The sequence below is a fragment of the Lynx rufus genome, unplaced genomic scaffold, assembly GCF_022079265.1.
Source record: "Lynx rufus isolate CCGP_SWC_20201006 ecotype Redwood Valley unplaced genomic scaffold, mLynRuf1.p SCAF_39, whole genome shotgun sequence".
Taxonomy (NCBI): Eukaryota; Metazoa; Chordata; class Mammalia; order Carnivora; family Felidae; genus Lynx; species Lynx rufus.
In genome coordinates, this window is record NW_025814855.1 from 721,414 (window position 1) to 734,048 (window position 12,635).

At 48.0% G+C, this 12,635-nt stretch overlaps 1 protein-coding gene across 3 annotated transcripts; it reads left to right on the plus strand.

Annotated features, from left to right (window-relative positions):
• The first annotated feature begins 1,707 nt into the window (after positions 1–1,707).
• Positions 1,708–12,327, plus strand: LOC124522768 (zinc finger protein 345-like). Of its 3 annotated transcripts, none has more exons than XM_047094363.1 (4): positions 2,375–2,668; positions 2,968–4,281; positions 4,388–4,514; positions 8,508–12,327. In XM_047094363.1, exons 2-4 carry the CDS (start codon positions 4,252–4,254, stop codon positions 10,922–10,924), a joined length of 2,574 nt encoding a protein of 857 aa, XP_046950319.1. In that variant the 5' UTR covers positions 2,375–2,668; positions 2,968–4,251; the 3' UTR covers positions 10,925–12,327. The 3 variants fall into 3 exon arrangements, with proteins under 3 accessions (XP_046950318.1, XP_046950319.1, XP_046950320.1); XM_047094364.1 differs by having other exon boundaries at positions 4,088–4,281; XM_047094362.1 differs by lacking the exons at positions 2,375–2,668; positions 2,968–4,281 and adding an exon at positions 1,708–1,950.
• Positions 12,328–12,635: the final 308 nt, after the last annotated feature.

Below are 12,635 nucleotides of genomic sequence, written 5' to 3' on the forward strand. Positions count from 1 at the left end.
TCCCTGTAAAGTGTAACCCTTGAGGCAGCTGAAATCCTAAAAAGGTGGTCCTGAAATCCTAAAAGGGTGGTCACTCTGCCAGTCTCAAGGACTTGTCAATGGGCTATAGGCAGTAAGGAAATTTAATTTTTCATTTGCCTTAGTTTCCCACATTACCATGGCAAGCACTTAACCTCTTTCCTTTGTTGTTCAGTAGCCAGGAGTGTCTAAGGAATATCACACATATTCCACTTGGTTGGGGAGGGGAGTGCAGCCTGTATTTTGCCCCTCAGCCGGCCTCATACTCCCTCATCAGAACCAGTGGCTAACCTCATCATTGTTCACCTAACTCAGGGTGGCCTACCATCCCTCTTCCATCTTCCCTGTCACTGGCCTGTATAGGGTGTGACAAAGAAAACCACAGGCCTCAGATGGAGTCACTTCTGCTAGGCCATGTCACCAAACCTGGGCATAATACCTAAACCCATTGTCCTCTCAACCAACCCCAGAAATTTAGTTTGGGGTTGGTCAGTCAGGAATATTGGGGTCAATACCAAAAAGGTAATTAGCCATATGGATGGACCCTTTCCATCACAAAAGACGAGGTATTCCCCTGATAAGACCTTTTTGTCCCATAACAAAGTGACCTCACCTGACATAATCCTTTTTTTTCCTGTTTATGAAGTTCTTACCTTAAGCTTTCTGTAGCCCCTTGTTGCTTCCCTCTACTTGGTAGATGTGATGCTGCCCAATTCACAAATGAATGACTAATCCTAAAGACCTTTAAAATGCACTGGGCTGAATTTTTATGGAAACCGGGACTTTTCTATTGTTCTAACCAATTACAAATTGACTCTAACAATTCAGGCTGCAAGCATTTGAAGAGCAACAACATCTTTCCAGCTGTGCACAGACACATTTTGATGTCGGAACAAAGGCAGGAGGAAATGGCAGATAGAATTAAATTTCCTTATAACCCACAGCCCATTGACAACTACTTGAGGGTGGCAGAGTAAAATGTTTCTCCAGGAAATCCTACTGTCTTAATGCTAATGATTTGCTAGAGGGAAAAACAACCTTAGCTTGACAATAGCTAGGCCTCCAATATCCTGTGACTCTTCTTTAGCATAAGAAAATCTCATTGGAAATTTCACAGTGACTTACCTCCCCCAATCCCCAAATATATAACTAGTCTCTTCATATGGGTCCTGTCCCCGTGCTTTAAGAAAATCACCTTTTTGCACCAAAGATGTCTTCAAGAAATCTTTATTGGCCGTCAGCTACAGGCCACCCCACCATCACCCCAAATCTTCATTAATTTGACTTCTGAAGTACTGTACACAACGGAACGAGATGTAATTTCCGCTAGGAAGAGGTCGTGGGAGCATCTAAAATAAGTTCTCCTTTGGAAGCTGATTGAGCTTCATGGGGTGTGAAATTAGGGCTCTACTCGGTTTTTAACAAGGTTCAAAGCAGTTCCCCGTGGGTAGGACCAGCACTTTCCAGTAACCTGCCAGGTGAGGCGTGTCCAGGCTCCGGGTGCAGAAGCGACTTCTGCTCCAAAGCTCCAGGGTACAGAACCCACTCTCAGCTACTGCACTGGGAGCTAAGGTACCCGGAAGACACTGGGCACAGAGGACAGAGCGAGGAGCCAACAAGGGAACAGGAAAGGGATTTCTAGGCGTGCGCAGCCGCTGGGGGCGGGACTTCCGGCCTCACCCCTCGGACGACTTCTGGCCTTTCCTCAGGTCGGCTCAACCTCAAAGGTTCCGGAGCGGACTTTCGGGGATGAGGTGACAAACTGACAAAGCGCGAGGGGAGGCGACGTCCCCGCCGCATAGACTGGGGATAACGACCCGCTGACGCCACTCGGGCTGCTCCCCGCCGGGGCCGGAACTGGGACCGCGGGCTCGAGTGTCAGTTCTCCCACAGAGTCCGATGGCGGCGGCCGCGTCTAGGAACCCGGCTGAGGTAAACGCGCGGCCCCCAGGTCCACCCGCCCCGCCCCTGACCCTCTAGGCCCGAGCGCGGGGCGCCTGCTCGCGTCCCTGCGGCCCAGGTCCCGGTGTCCGGGCCGGGGAGGCGCTCGCGGGCGGGGTCCCCGCGTCTGAGCCGGCGTGACGGAGTGCGGGAGCGGGCTGCAGGGGAGGGGCCGGCTGGTGCAGGGCTGCAGGGGGCCTGCGCCACCAGCGGGGCACGGCAGGTCTCGGTTGTTTCAGCGACGCAAGGTGCAGCGGCGCCCGTGAGGCCTGTCACCTGGCTGCCTGAGCAGTCCATCCGTGCTGGCGGTGTGCCAGGCGGTGTAACCCAGGTGTAAATAGATAGGCCCAATCTGGCTGCGGAGAGGACAGATTGCAGGGGTGGGGGGCAGAGGGGGCAGGGAGCGCAGGAGGGGGTGCCTGCGCCAGTGTGTGTCATCGTTGACGGGCCAGAACGGTCACCGTGGATGTCCGAGAAGCGGTTGAATTTTGGCCCCGGGTTCGAGAAGGGCCAAGGCAAATTTGGGGTGTTGCAAGTGACAGGAGAAAGGGAGGGGTCCCGGAATGCCTGGGGGCTTTGGTCCTTTGAAGTATAATCTGCCAGTTATTTGACGGGCAAAACTGAGTTTCTTTGAGAACGAAAGAGCACCGCAGTCTGGAACAAGCAAGCTGAGGCTCAACGGTAGGCCAGTCTGCAGGACACGAGAGAGGTAGGCGTTTTAAAAGGGGAAGGGGCTAAGTTGGGAAGGCTGTTAAAATCTACAAGTCCCTGAGAGTAAACTGGGAATTGAAAGTATAGTGGCTTCCCGTTGGCTGAGCTGTGGGTGGGGTGGTCCCGAAAGCCTGCCTTTTCCCCTCTGGGCTGGTAGAGGAGGTAGTTTCCCAGTCCCCAAGTTCAAGTGTGTGGTCCTGTGGGGTGTGCACTGATCATGGCGGTAGTGCGTGAGAGCTCCCCCAGCTGCGTCCTCCCGACTCCCTTTTAGTGAGGTTTCCCGTTATTAATTTTCAGCGGTCCTAGCAGCGGAAGGGGTGGACGCTCCCATCAGCTGGACGGAAGGTGGCAGTAGGTTGATTGTCCTTGGAGATCTCCCAAGTTGCTTGGACGTCGTTAAGTCTTAGATGTTCAGAGAGGCGTGAGTGACGTCATCCAGTGGGCAGCGGGACAGGAAAACCCGGGAAAGCGGGGCAGGTTTCAGGATGGAAACTTTGAAAAGTGACGGCAGTAGTGTGGCCCCGGCGGAGGTTTGGATCACATTGAGGAGGGGGTGCAGACTAGGGGGCCAATGCTATTAGTAGGTCAGAGGGCCTCAGTGAGGTGTGCTGAAGAGTGGTTCCCTGGCTCAGCGCCTGGTTGGGGCTCCTGGGCAGTGCGGGCACAGGCGAAGGAGAGAGAAAGATGTGGCAGGTGGATGGGTGGGTAAGGCTTCCATGGCATGATGGGACAAGAGATGGCTGAGGACACCTAGGAGTAATTGCGGCGAGGTGACAGGGAGTCGGGGCTGCCCTTTGTTCAGTGGTGTAGGGCTTCACCAGAACTTTGTGGTGCGCTTTTCTGGTGTCCGGGCCGTTTCAAGTCTTGCTGATGGATAAGGTGTGGGGCCAGTGTGGTCACTTGTGCGTCTCTGTGCCTGGCAGGGAGACCTTTAGGGCTGGGCTTTTCACAAAGGTTCAGTGCAGAGTGGAGGGTTGTGACTGTTGGAGGGACAGCATGGGCAGCACAGAAGTATTAGAGGGACTGGGAGTATCTGAAACGGCCACGTGGCTGTGGGTGTGTGTCCCTGAAGCCGGGATCCCCGGCAGGCGAGGGGGACTCCTCGGCCGCATTTGAGGCTTTCCCTGTGGTGGGATGCATGAGAGTGCTGGGGTTGTCGTGGAACCTGTTTGGATTTGTCACACATCCTTTGGGTGTCATGTGACAGGTCCCAGTGTGAGTCAAGGGGCATCCTTTGGTGTGGGGCAGGAAGCTGTGGGGGCGCAACTGTGGGGTCTGAAAGTGTGAGGGAGGTGCAGACTACAGGGTCATGTTCACTTGGAGAGGGAGTGTGAGTGTGAGTGTGAGCTTAGGGTCTCAGGGCCCTGGGACTGGAGACTGACTGGTCGAGGTGGGTCCATAATTGTCTGTGTTTGAGGGCACATTCGGGGAGACTCCACGGGAATTTCCAGGCAGAAAGGATGGCGCTTGGGGGGCCAAACCCAGATTGGCCCCCGCAGATTGCATCTACGCACCCCCTGCCTGTTATTGCTGAGGACCGAACACAGTGATTGGTGGGATGGTGAGGAGACGGTGGCATTAATGACACCAGGACCTGGTATTTATTCTGAGGTAGGAGCTGGCGTGGCTGGGGAGAATGGGGTGTATGTGTCAGGGTTTAGATTGTGGGTTCTCCGAGAGAGAATGTTCATGGTGCCATCTGTCCGTTTCATGACAGGGTGGTGTGACCTTTGAGGACATTGCCATCTACTTCTCCTGGAAGGAATGGAGACTTCTTGATGAGGCTCAGAGACGGCTGTACTATGACGTGATGCTGGAGAACTTTACACTTATATCCTCCCTGGGTAAGGCCCTCATCCTCCCCAGTGACCTGGACTGGGCTCTGTGTTCCCGCTTTAGCCCCCAACTGCCCATTCCCTAGGGGATGCTTTGTACCTCTTGGGTGTGGACTGTGGGCCCTGCTTGCTCCCCCAGCTTCCGTGGTGGTTGCATTTGTTGCTAAGGCTGGGGTGTTGGTGTGCCCTTTTCTCTCCTCTGCCGTTCCAGTGCTCTCTGTGCCGAACCCTCATAGGGTAAAAGAGTAGTCAGTCAGTGACGCTAACGGATTGTGCCTTACTTACCCTCTGACCCATCGGGTCACTGTGTTGAGATCCATGCCTTCTCTATGGCCCCTGTTTTGATACCTTCTTTTGGCTGACATTTCCTTGCCTGCCTCTGCCGGAAATTGCAAGGATTGACTGGGTCGTACTTATGAGGACTATGGGCTACTTCTCAAGACTGTCTTGTATGGTTCTTTTGGTGGTGTTTACATCTCTTCTTCTACCTGCCCCCATCCCTTCCGTTTCGTTGAGGTATGAACTGACCAGGAAGATTCCATTTCGAAAGTGTATTACATGAGGATTTGATCTGCTTATATATTAGGAAACTAGTTCCAAATAGAAGGTAGTCAACACACCGATTAGTTGACATAATTACCTTTTGCGGTTCGTGAGAAGCTTAATATCTACTCCCTTAGCAAATTCCAAGCATACAGTACAGTATTCACAAGTGTAGTCAACATGCTGTTAGGTCCTTAGAACTTAGTTAGCTTTAAAAAAATTTTTTTAGTGTTTTTTATTTATTTTGAGAGACAGAGAACGTGTGAGCAGGGGAGGGCCAGACTGAGGGAGGAAGACAAAATCTCAACTAGGCTTCATGCTTAGCATTGAGCCAAGGTGAGATCATGATCTGAGCCGAAATCAGGAGGGGGATGTTTATCAGACTGGGCCACCCAGGTGCCCAGAACTTACTCATCTTATAAAGGGAAATGTGTTCCCCTGACCAGGATCTCTCCATTTCCCCCATTCCTTAGCTTTTAGCTTTTCTACCTTCTGGGGGTGTGATTTTTTTTTTTAATTTTTATTTATTTATTTATTTTGAGAGAGAGAGAGAGAGAACCAGCAGGGAATGGGGGAAGAAAGAGGGAGACAGGATCCCAAGTGGGCTCTGCTGACAGCAGGGAGCCTGATGCAGGGCTGTGCTCACGAACCCTGATATCTAGACTTGAGCCAAAGTCAGATGCTTAATCAACTGAGCCACCTAGGCGCCCCAGATTTTTCTTTTTTTTAAAGAATATCTATAAGTGATATCATACAGGATTTGTTTTTTGCTGTATGGCTTATTTGATTAGCATAATGTATTCCAGGTTCATCCATGTTGTGGCAAGTGGCAGTGTTGCCTTCTTTTTTTTATGACCTATTATTTACGTATGTGTGTGTCCTAAATGTTCTTTGTCACTGTATTCGTTTATTTTTAAAATACAATGTATTTATGTATTTTAGTTTTTTAAAAGTATGCTCCGTGCCCAAAGTGGAGCTTGAACTCTGAACCCTGAGATTAAGAGTCCTGTACCCCACCACTAAGCCTGCCAGGTGCCCCTTCTTTGTCACTTTAAACACTCACCACACATAGGGGCGTCTGGGTGACTCCTTCAGTTAAGCCTCCAACTTCTGCTCACATCATGATCTCGCGGTCAGTGAGTTCAAGCCCCGCATCAGGTTCTGTGCTGACACCTTAGAGCCTGGAGCCTGCTTCAGATTCTGGGTCTCCCGCCTTCTCTCTGCCCCTCCCCAACTCACACTCTCTCTGTCTCATGAATAAATAAACCTTAAAGAAAACAACACTCAGCACACTTCATGGTGTTTCCATATATTGGCTATTGTGAATAATACTGCGGTATGTGCAAGTGCAGGTCATTTGTGGAGTTTCTGATTTTGTTTCCTTGCGATACATACCTAGGAATGGCAACGGTGGACCATACGGTAGTTCTGTTTTTAATTTTCTTGTGGGTCTTCCTTAACATTTTCCATAACTTGCCTATTTATATTCCCAGCAACAATGTTCAAGGGGTTTTTTTCCCTCCACATCCTCACCAACATGCTACCTCTTGACTTTTTTTTCTTTTACTGTTTATTTATTTCTGAGAGACACAGAGACAGAATGCAAGTGGGTTTGGGCAGAGAGAGAGGGAGGCACAGAATTTGAAGCAGGTTTGAGGCTCTGAGCTGTCAGCACAGAGCCTCACGTGGGGCTCGAACTCACGAGCTGTGAAATCATGACCTGAGCTGAAGTCAGACGCCCAACCTACTGAGCCACCCAGGTGCCCCTCTTGTGTATTTCTTTGGCTCTGCTGCAACTTTTGAATTTTGTACAGTGGTACTTGTTTTTGCTTTTTGTCTATGCTTTCGATGTCACATTCAAAAACTCATTGACAGGAATTAAGTTAGGATTTTCCATACGTTTTTCCTAGGAGTTTTAGGTTTTGATGTCCTGTGTTTAAGTCTTTTTTCAATTTAGAGTTCATTTCCACAAGTGCTGGAAGATGGGGGTCCGGTTTCATTGTTTTGTCATTTGGATATTCAGATTCCCGAGAGGAGAGTATTCTTTCCCCAGTGTATTCTTGGCATAATTGTCAAGGATTAATGGATTGTAGATGTGTGGGTTTCCTCCCGGGCTCTTTATTCTGTTGCACTGGTCTGTTTTTATGCTTTAGTGCTGTTTTGTGTTTTAGTAGCATATTGTTTTGATTACTACAGCTTCGTAATAGAGTTTGAAATCACGAATGTCTGCCTTCAGCTTGGAACTTCTTTCTCAAGAGTGCTTTGGCCTTGAGGATTTGGATAACTCGTGCGAGTGTCCCCTGGAGCAGGCAGCTGGCGTCTCCTGCGCAGGGACTGCAGTAGCATCTGCCCTGTGGCTGATAGAGATGCCCCAGCTCGTTTCCTACCCATCTCCACGTGTCTCTGATAATAGTCTCCAGCGATCCTTCCTTCGTGCTTCTGCTCTCTTTTATGCTGCACAGTATAGTAGTCCGTCTTAATTGGGCCCTTGAGCCCTATGAGTCTAAAGTCATTCATAGACAGCTGTTGAATTGATTTTTGTTGGTGTGAAAGATGGCATCTCCTATTCTACAGTCCTGCCAACATCAGTCACATAGGATACTTTTCTGAGTCTGTTGTGTGCAGGGCAGCTCTGGAATACCCCTGGCCATCTACTTTTTTTCCTACATTATTTCTACCCTCCCTGTGCCCTGTAGTTGCTCACTTAGCGCTTACAGGAAAAGAGTGTTCTGTGTAGCATAGGACGGACATGATGCAGACAGGACCATGTGGCTTCACAGGGGGACCATTTCCGGTGAATGGCAGCCGGGGAAGGTGTGATATCAGGACTCTGTTCAGCTCACACTAGGCAGCTTTGTTTGTTCAACCAGACTTTGGTGCCATTGTCAAAGGCCACACCTCATTCCTGTCTTTCCTTCTTCACTGTTGAGAGTTTGTGTACTTGTGTGTTCTACTCCTTTGGTAGTCCTGTGACTTCCAGCGCAGGGGTAATTGCTGTTTCTCGGGCCTCCGCATCCCACCCATTTCTCTCGCTGCACTTTCTGTTTACCGTAGTATTGACCCCTGAACATTTTGCCATGAGATGTTCAGTGTCCTTAAACTGACCGTGAATAGCAGCAAATGTCTTGTGAATGGATTTTCTCACACTCTTCTGTTCAGCGAAACATCAGCAGCCAGAAAGGTCCTACACAAAGCTGTGGGAAGAGATGTAAGGTTTAGATTCCGGCTCTGTTCCTTGTGTCACATCCTAAATTTGTATCCTTCTAGTGAGCGGTCCACAATGCTTTGACTTTAGGGGCCCAGTAACGCAGAGCAGGCACTCCTTCACCTGAATTCCAACTCCACTGTCTGGAACAGCATCTATTCAACTCGTGCCTACACGAGACAGGTGCATATGTGTGACGGGCTTACCCCTCACTGTAGTCACCACGTATTTCATGAGAGTTTCTTTGCGTTCAGGTTGCTGCTGTGGCGCAGAAGATGCGGAGGCACCCCTTGAACAGAGCGTTTCTGTAGGTGTGTCACAGTCCGGCACGCCCAAGGCAGCTCTGTCTTCCCGGAAGACCCACCCCTGTGAGATGTGCGGTCCGGTCTTGAGAGACGTTTTCCGCTTGGCTGAGCACCAGGGAAAACCAAGCAGCCAGAAACTGTTGAGGTGTGGGGCATGTGGAAAACGATTTTACTTCAGCGTAAACTTTCATCAGCAGCCGGACCAGCATACGGGAGAGAAACCATTCAGAAATAGTGTGGACACCCTCTGTTTTATGAAGGGATATGGATTCCATGATTCAGGAAAGCCCTTTACCTGTACAGAGGTTCAGAAGGACTTCCTGCCTGGCGTGGTTCGTCTGCAGCAGTACGCCATTCATACTGGAGAGAAGCCAAACACAATCAGTCAGTGCAGGGAAACTTTACAGAGTAGTAAAGGTCATTACACTTGGGGAGAATGCAAGGAAGCCTTTGGTCCTGAGCATACACCCGTTCAGGATGAGAGTGTGCAGCCTGGACGACCGTGTTTTGTGTGCAGTGAATGTGGGAAAACATTCAGGTACAAATCTTTATTGACTATCCACCAGAGATTCCATGCTGCAGAAGGACATCATGAGTTTGGCAAAGGTGAAAAATCCATTAGGAAAAGGTCTGTCCTTAGTCAAAATGGAAAGGCTCACACTGGGTCCAGGCAGTACACGTGCAGCAAATGTGGGAAATCCATAAGCCACAAATCTGTTCTCATTCATCCCCAGAGAGGGCACAGTGGAGAAAATGTTTATGTTTGCAGTGGATGTTCAAAATCTTTTAGCCATGGTTCAGTTTTAATTACTCAGAAGGTTCAATCTAGAGAAAGGCGTTATAAGTGTGGTGACTGTACAAAATGTTTTACCTCTATCTCTGCTCTGAGATATCATCAGAGATCTCACACAGGGGAAAGACCTTATCAGTGTAGGGAATGTGGGAAGACTTATATCTCCAGTACTGGCCTCCGTTATCATCGCAGGGTTCACACTGGAGAAAGGCCTTATGAGTGCAGTGAATGTGGGAAAACTTTTACTGCTAGTTCTGTCCTCCATTATCATAAGAGAATTCACACTGTAGAAAGGCCTTATAAGTGCCTAGAATGTGGCAAATCTTTTTTCTCTGCGTCTGACCTCCATTATCATCACAGAGTTCACAGTGCAGAAAAGCCGTATCAGTGCAATGAATGTGGCAAGTCCTTTCTCCGAAGAAACAGCCTCAATGTACATGTAAAGGTTCACTCAAGTGAAAGGCCTTATAAGTGTAATGAATGTGGAAAATCTTTGAAGTGGAAGGCAACGTTCATTAAACACCAGAGAATTCACACAGGAGAAAGACCTTACAGGTGCAGTGAATGTGGTAAATCTTTTACCGCTAGTTCTGCTCTCCAGTATCATCGGAGAGTTCATACGGGAGAAAGGCCTTATGAGTGCAGTGAATGTGGGAAATCTTTTATCACTAGTTCTGTCCTCCATGAACACCGGAGAGTTCACACTGGAGAAAGGCCTTATGAGTGCAGGAAATGTGGGACATCTTTCTCCTCAACTTCTTCCCTCCGTCATCACCAGAGAGTTCACATTACAGAGAGGCCTTATGAGTGTGGTGAATGTGGCAAATCTTTCCTCTCTGGGTCTGACCTCCAGTATCACCAGAGAGTTCACACTGGAGAAAAGCCTTATAAGTGCAGTGAATGTGACAAGTCCTTTCTCCGAAGAAATAGCTTCACTGAACACATAAAAGTCCATTCAGGTGAAAGGCCTTATAAATGTAATGAATGTGGGAAATCTTTGAACTATAAGTCGACATTCATTCAACACCAGAGAATTCACACAGGAGAAAAGCCTTACCTATGCAACGAATGTGGAATGTCTTTTAGTCATAGTCGTGCCCTACGGTTTCATCGTCATTGTCACCTTGGAAGAAGTCCTTATGAGTGTAGTCAGTGTGGGAAATCTTTTACTTCTAATTCTTCCTTCATGTCACACCAGAGAATTCACACTGGAGAAAAGCCTTATGAGTGCAGTGAATGTGGGAAGGCTTTCACAGCTCGTTCTCTCCTCTATTCTCACCGGATTGTTCACACGGAAGAAAGGCCTTATGAATGCAGTGAATGTGGCAAGTCCTTTCCCCGAAGAACTACCCTCAATGTACACATAAAGGTTCACTCAGCTGAACGGCCTTATAAGTGTAATGAGTGTGGGAAATCGTTGAAGTATAGATCCACATTCATAAAACACCAGAGAATTCACACAGGAGAAAGGCCTTATGAGTGCAGTGAATGTGGGAAGGCTTTTATCAGTCATCCAGCACTTAGTTATCATCGCAAGAGTGCACACAAGAGAAAGGCCTTAGGAGTGCCATGAATCTAGGAAGTCTTTCAACTAACTCTAAAAACGTACTCAACATGAGAAACTATACGGTAGAAAATGTCTTACTTCTTAACATGATGACCTGAATGCTCATGTTCACTAAAATTTCTATGTTGAATACCCATTCTGAAGGAATGGTATTTTTTTTATTAACTTGTATTTTTTCTTTTTTAAATTTACATCCAAATTAGCATATTGTGCAACAATGATTTCAGGAGTAGTCTGATGGAATAGTATTAACAGGTGATATCTTTGAGAGGTATTTCAGTTGAGAATGGTCAGGAGTGTGGAACACTCATGAGTGGGGTTAATATCTCTAAAGCAAGTTTCCTTCCCCTATCAGTCATGTGAGGACCGTTGAGAAAATGATCTATAAATCAGGAAACTGGTGGACCAGTCACAGAACCAGGCCATATGCGGAATGGTAGGTCAGTTATACAACCTCCACAACTGGGAAACTTCTTGTTTGTTTACAAGCCCCCTCCTTTGTGATATTTTGTTAGAGCAGCCTGAGCTGAGACAAATGTGAAGAATATGGGTAATCTTTTGACCAAAGATAGTTTTGAAATCTGAATTCACCTTGGAGCAGAGCCTCATAGGTGAGGTACATGACCGTTCCTTTAGTCTAGTGATCTGTCTTCATTCCATGCTCAGAGGTCACACTGCAGAAAGAATTTAAAGTAGCAGAGAAGGTGATGTTTCCTTGCTTCGTGTAATCACAGTGGAGGAGAACCCTTTGCGAGGCAGACACCTACCTGAGTTGAACTTTGTTCACCTGAATGTCCAGAGGGGAGTGACTTCCATAATTTGAAGCTATTTCAGAAAAATACAGAAGCTGCGTTGTGCTTTTGCTGTGTTTGGAGTCATTGCTCAATTGAAATCACTGCCGGTTTCTGTAGCAAAAGTCACTTCACCCCTGCCACTTGCCAGGTTCCCATCATGTGTATCAGCCACCACCCACCGTGCTCAAGCATGCTGACCTCTGCGCTTTGTCATTGGCGACGGACATTGTGGGTAATTGGAACTCCTTGTTCCCTTCTAAGTCAGGACGTGGATGTGACCCAGTGTTGACCCTCCTACCTGAACTGAGTTTGGGGTGGTGTCTTGCAGAGAGGCTGAGTCTCTTAGGACGTTGTTGGTCTCCTGATGTTTGTGATCAATCTGTGCAGCACCCAAGTCACCAGCACAGGAATTTGGTGCCACGTTTTGCTCTGGTTTATGCATTAATAAATGCCTTTTTTGTTTAGTTACCTTTAACCTTATGTGTTGTATTCACTCAAAGGGGTTGTTTGAGAGCAGAAATGGCGTCTGCCAGCATGAAGAAGTGAACAGATTTCATTGCATCCCAAACTTACTGTGTCTTGGATAATTGTAAATAAAAAAATAACTACGACACATACTGTGCAGCTTGGATGTGAATTCGCATTGTGACCCAACACCCTTGTTGTGGGCTGAATCGTGTACCCCAAATTCCTATGTTTAAGTTGTGACCCCCAGTATGTCAGAATGTGACTGTAGTTAGACATAGCATGTTTCATGAGAATGAAGTTTAATGAGAATGAGGTTATTAGGATGGAGTCTTAGTACTCTTAGCATGACTGGTGTCCTTAGAAAAAAAGGAGCTGAGAATAGTGGTACGGAAGGATGACCATTTGAAGACCAAGAAATCCCCATCTCCAAGCCAAGGAGAGAGGCCTCAGAAGAA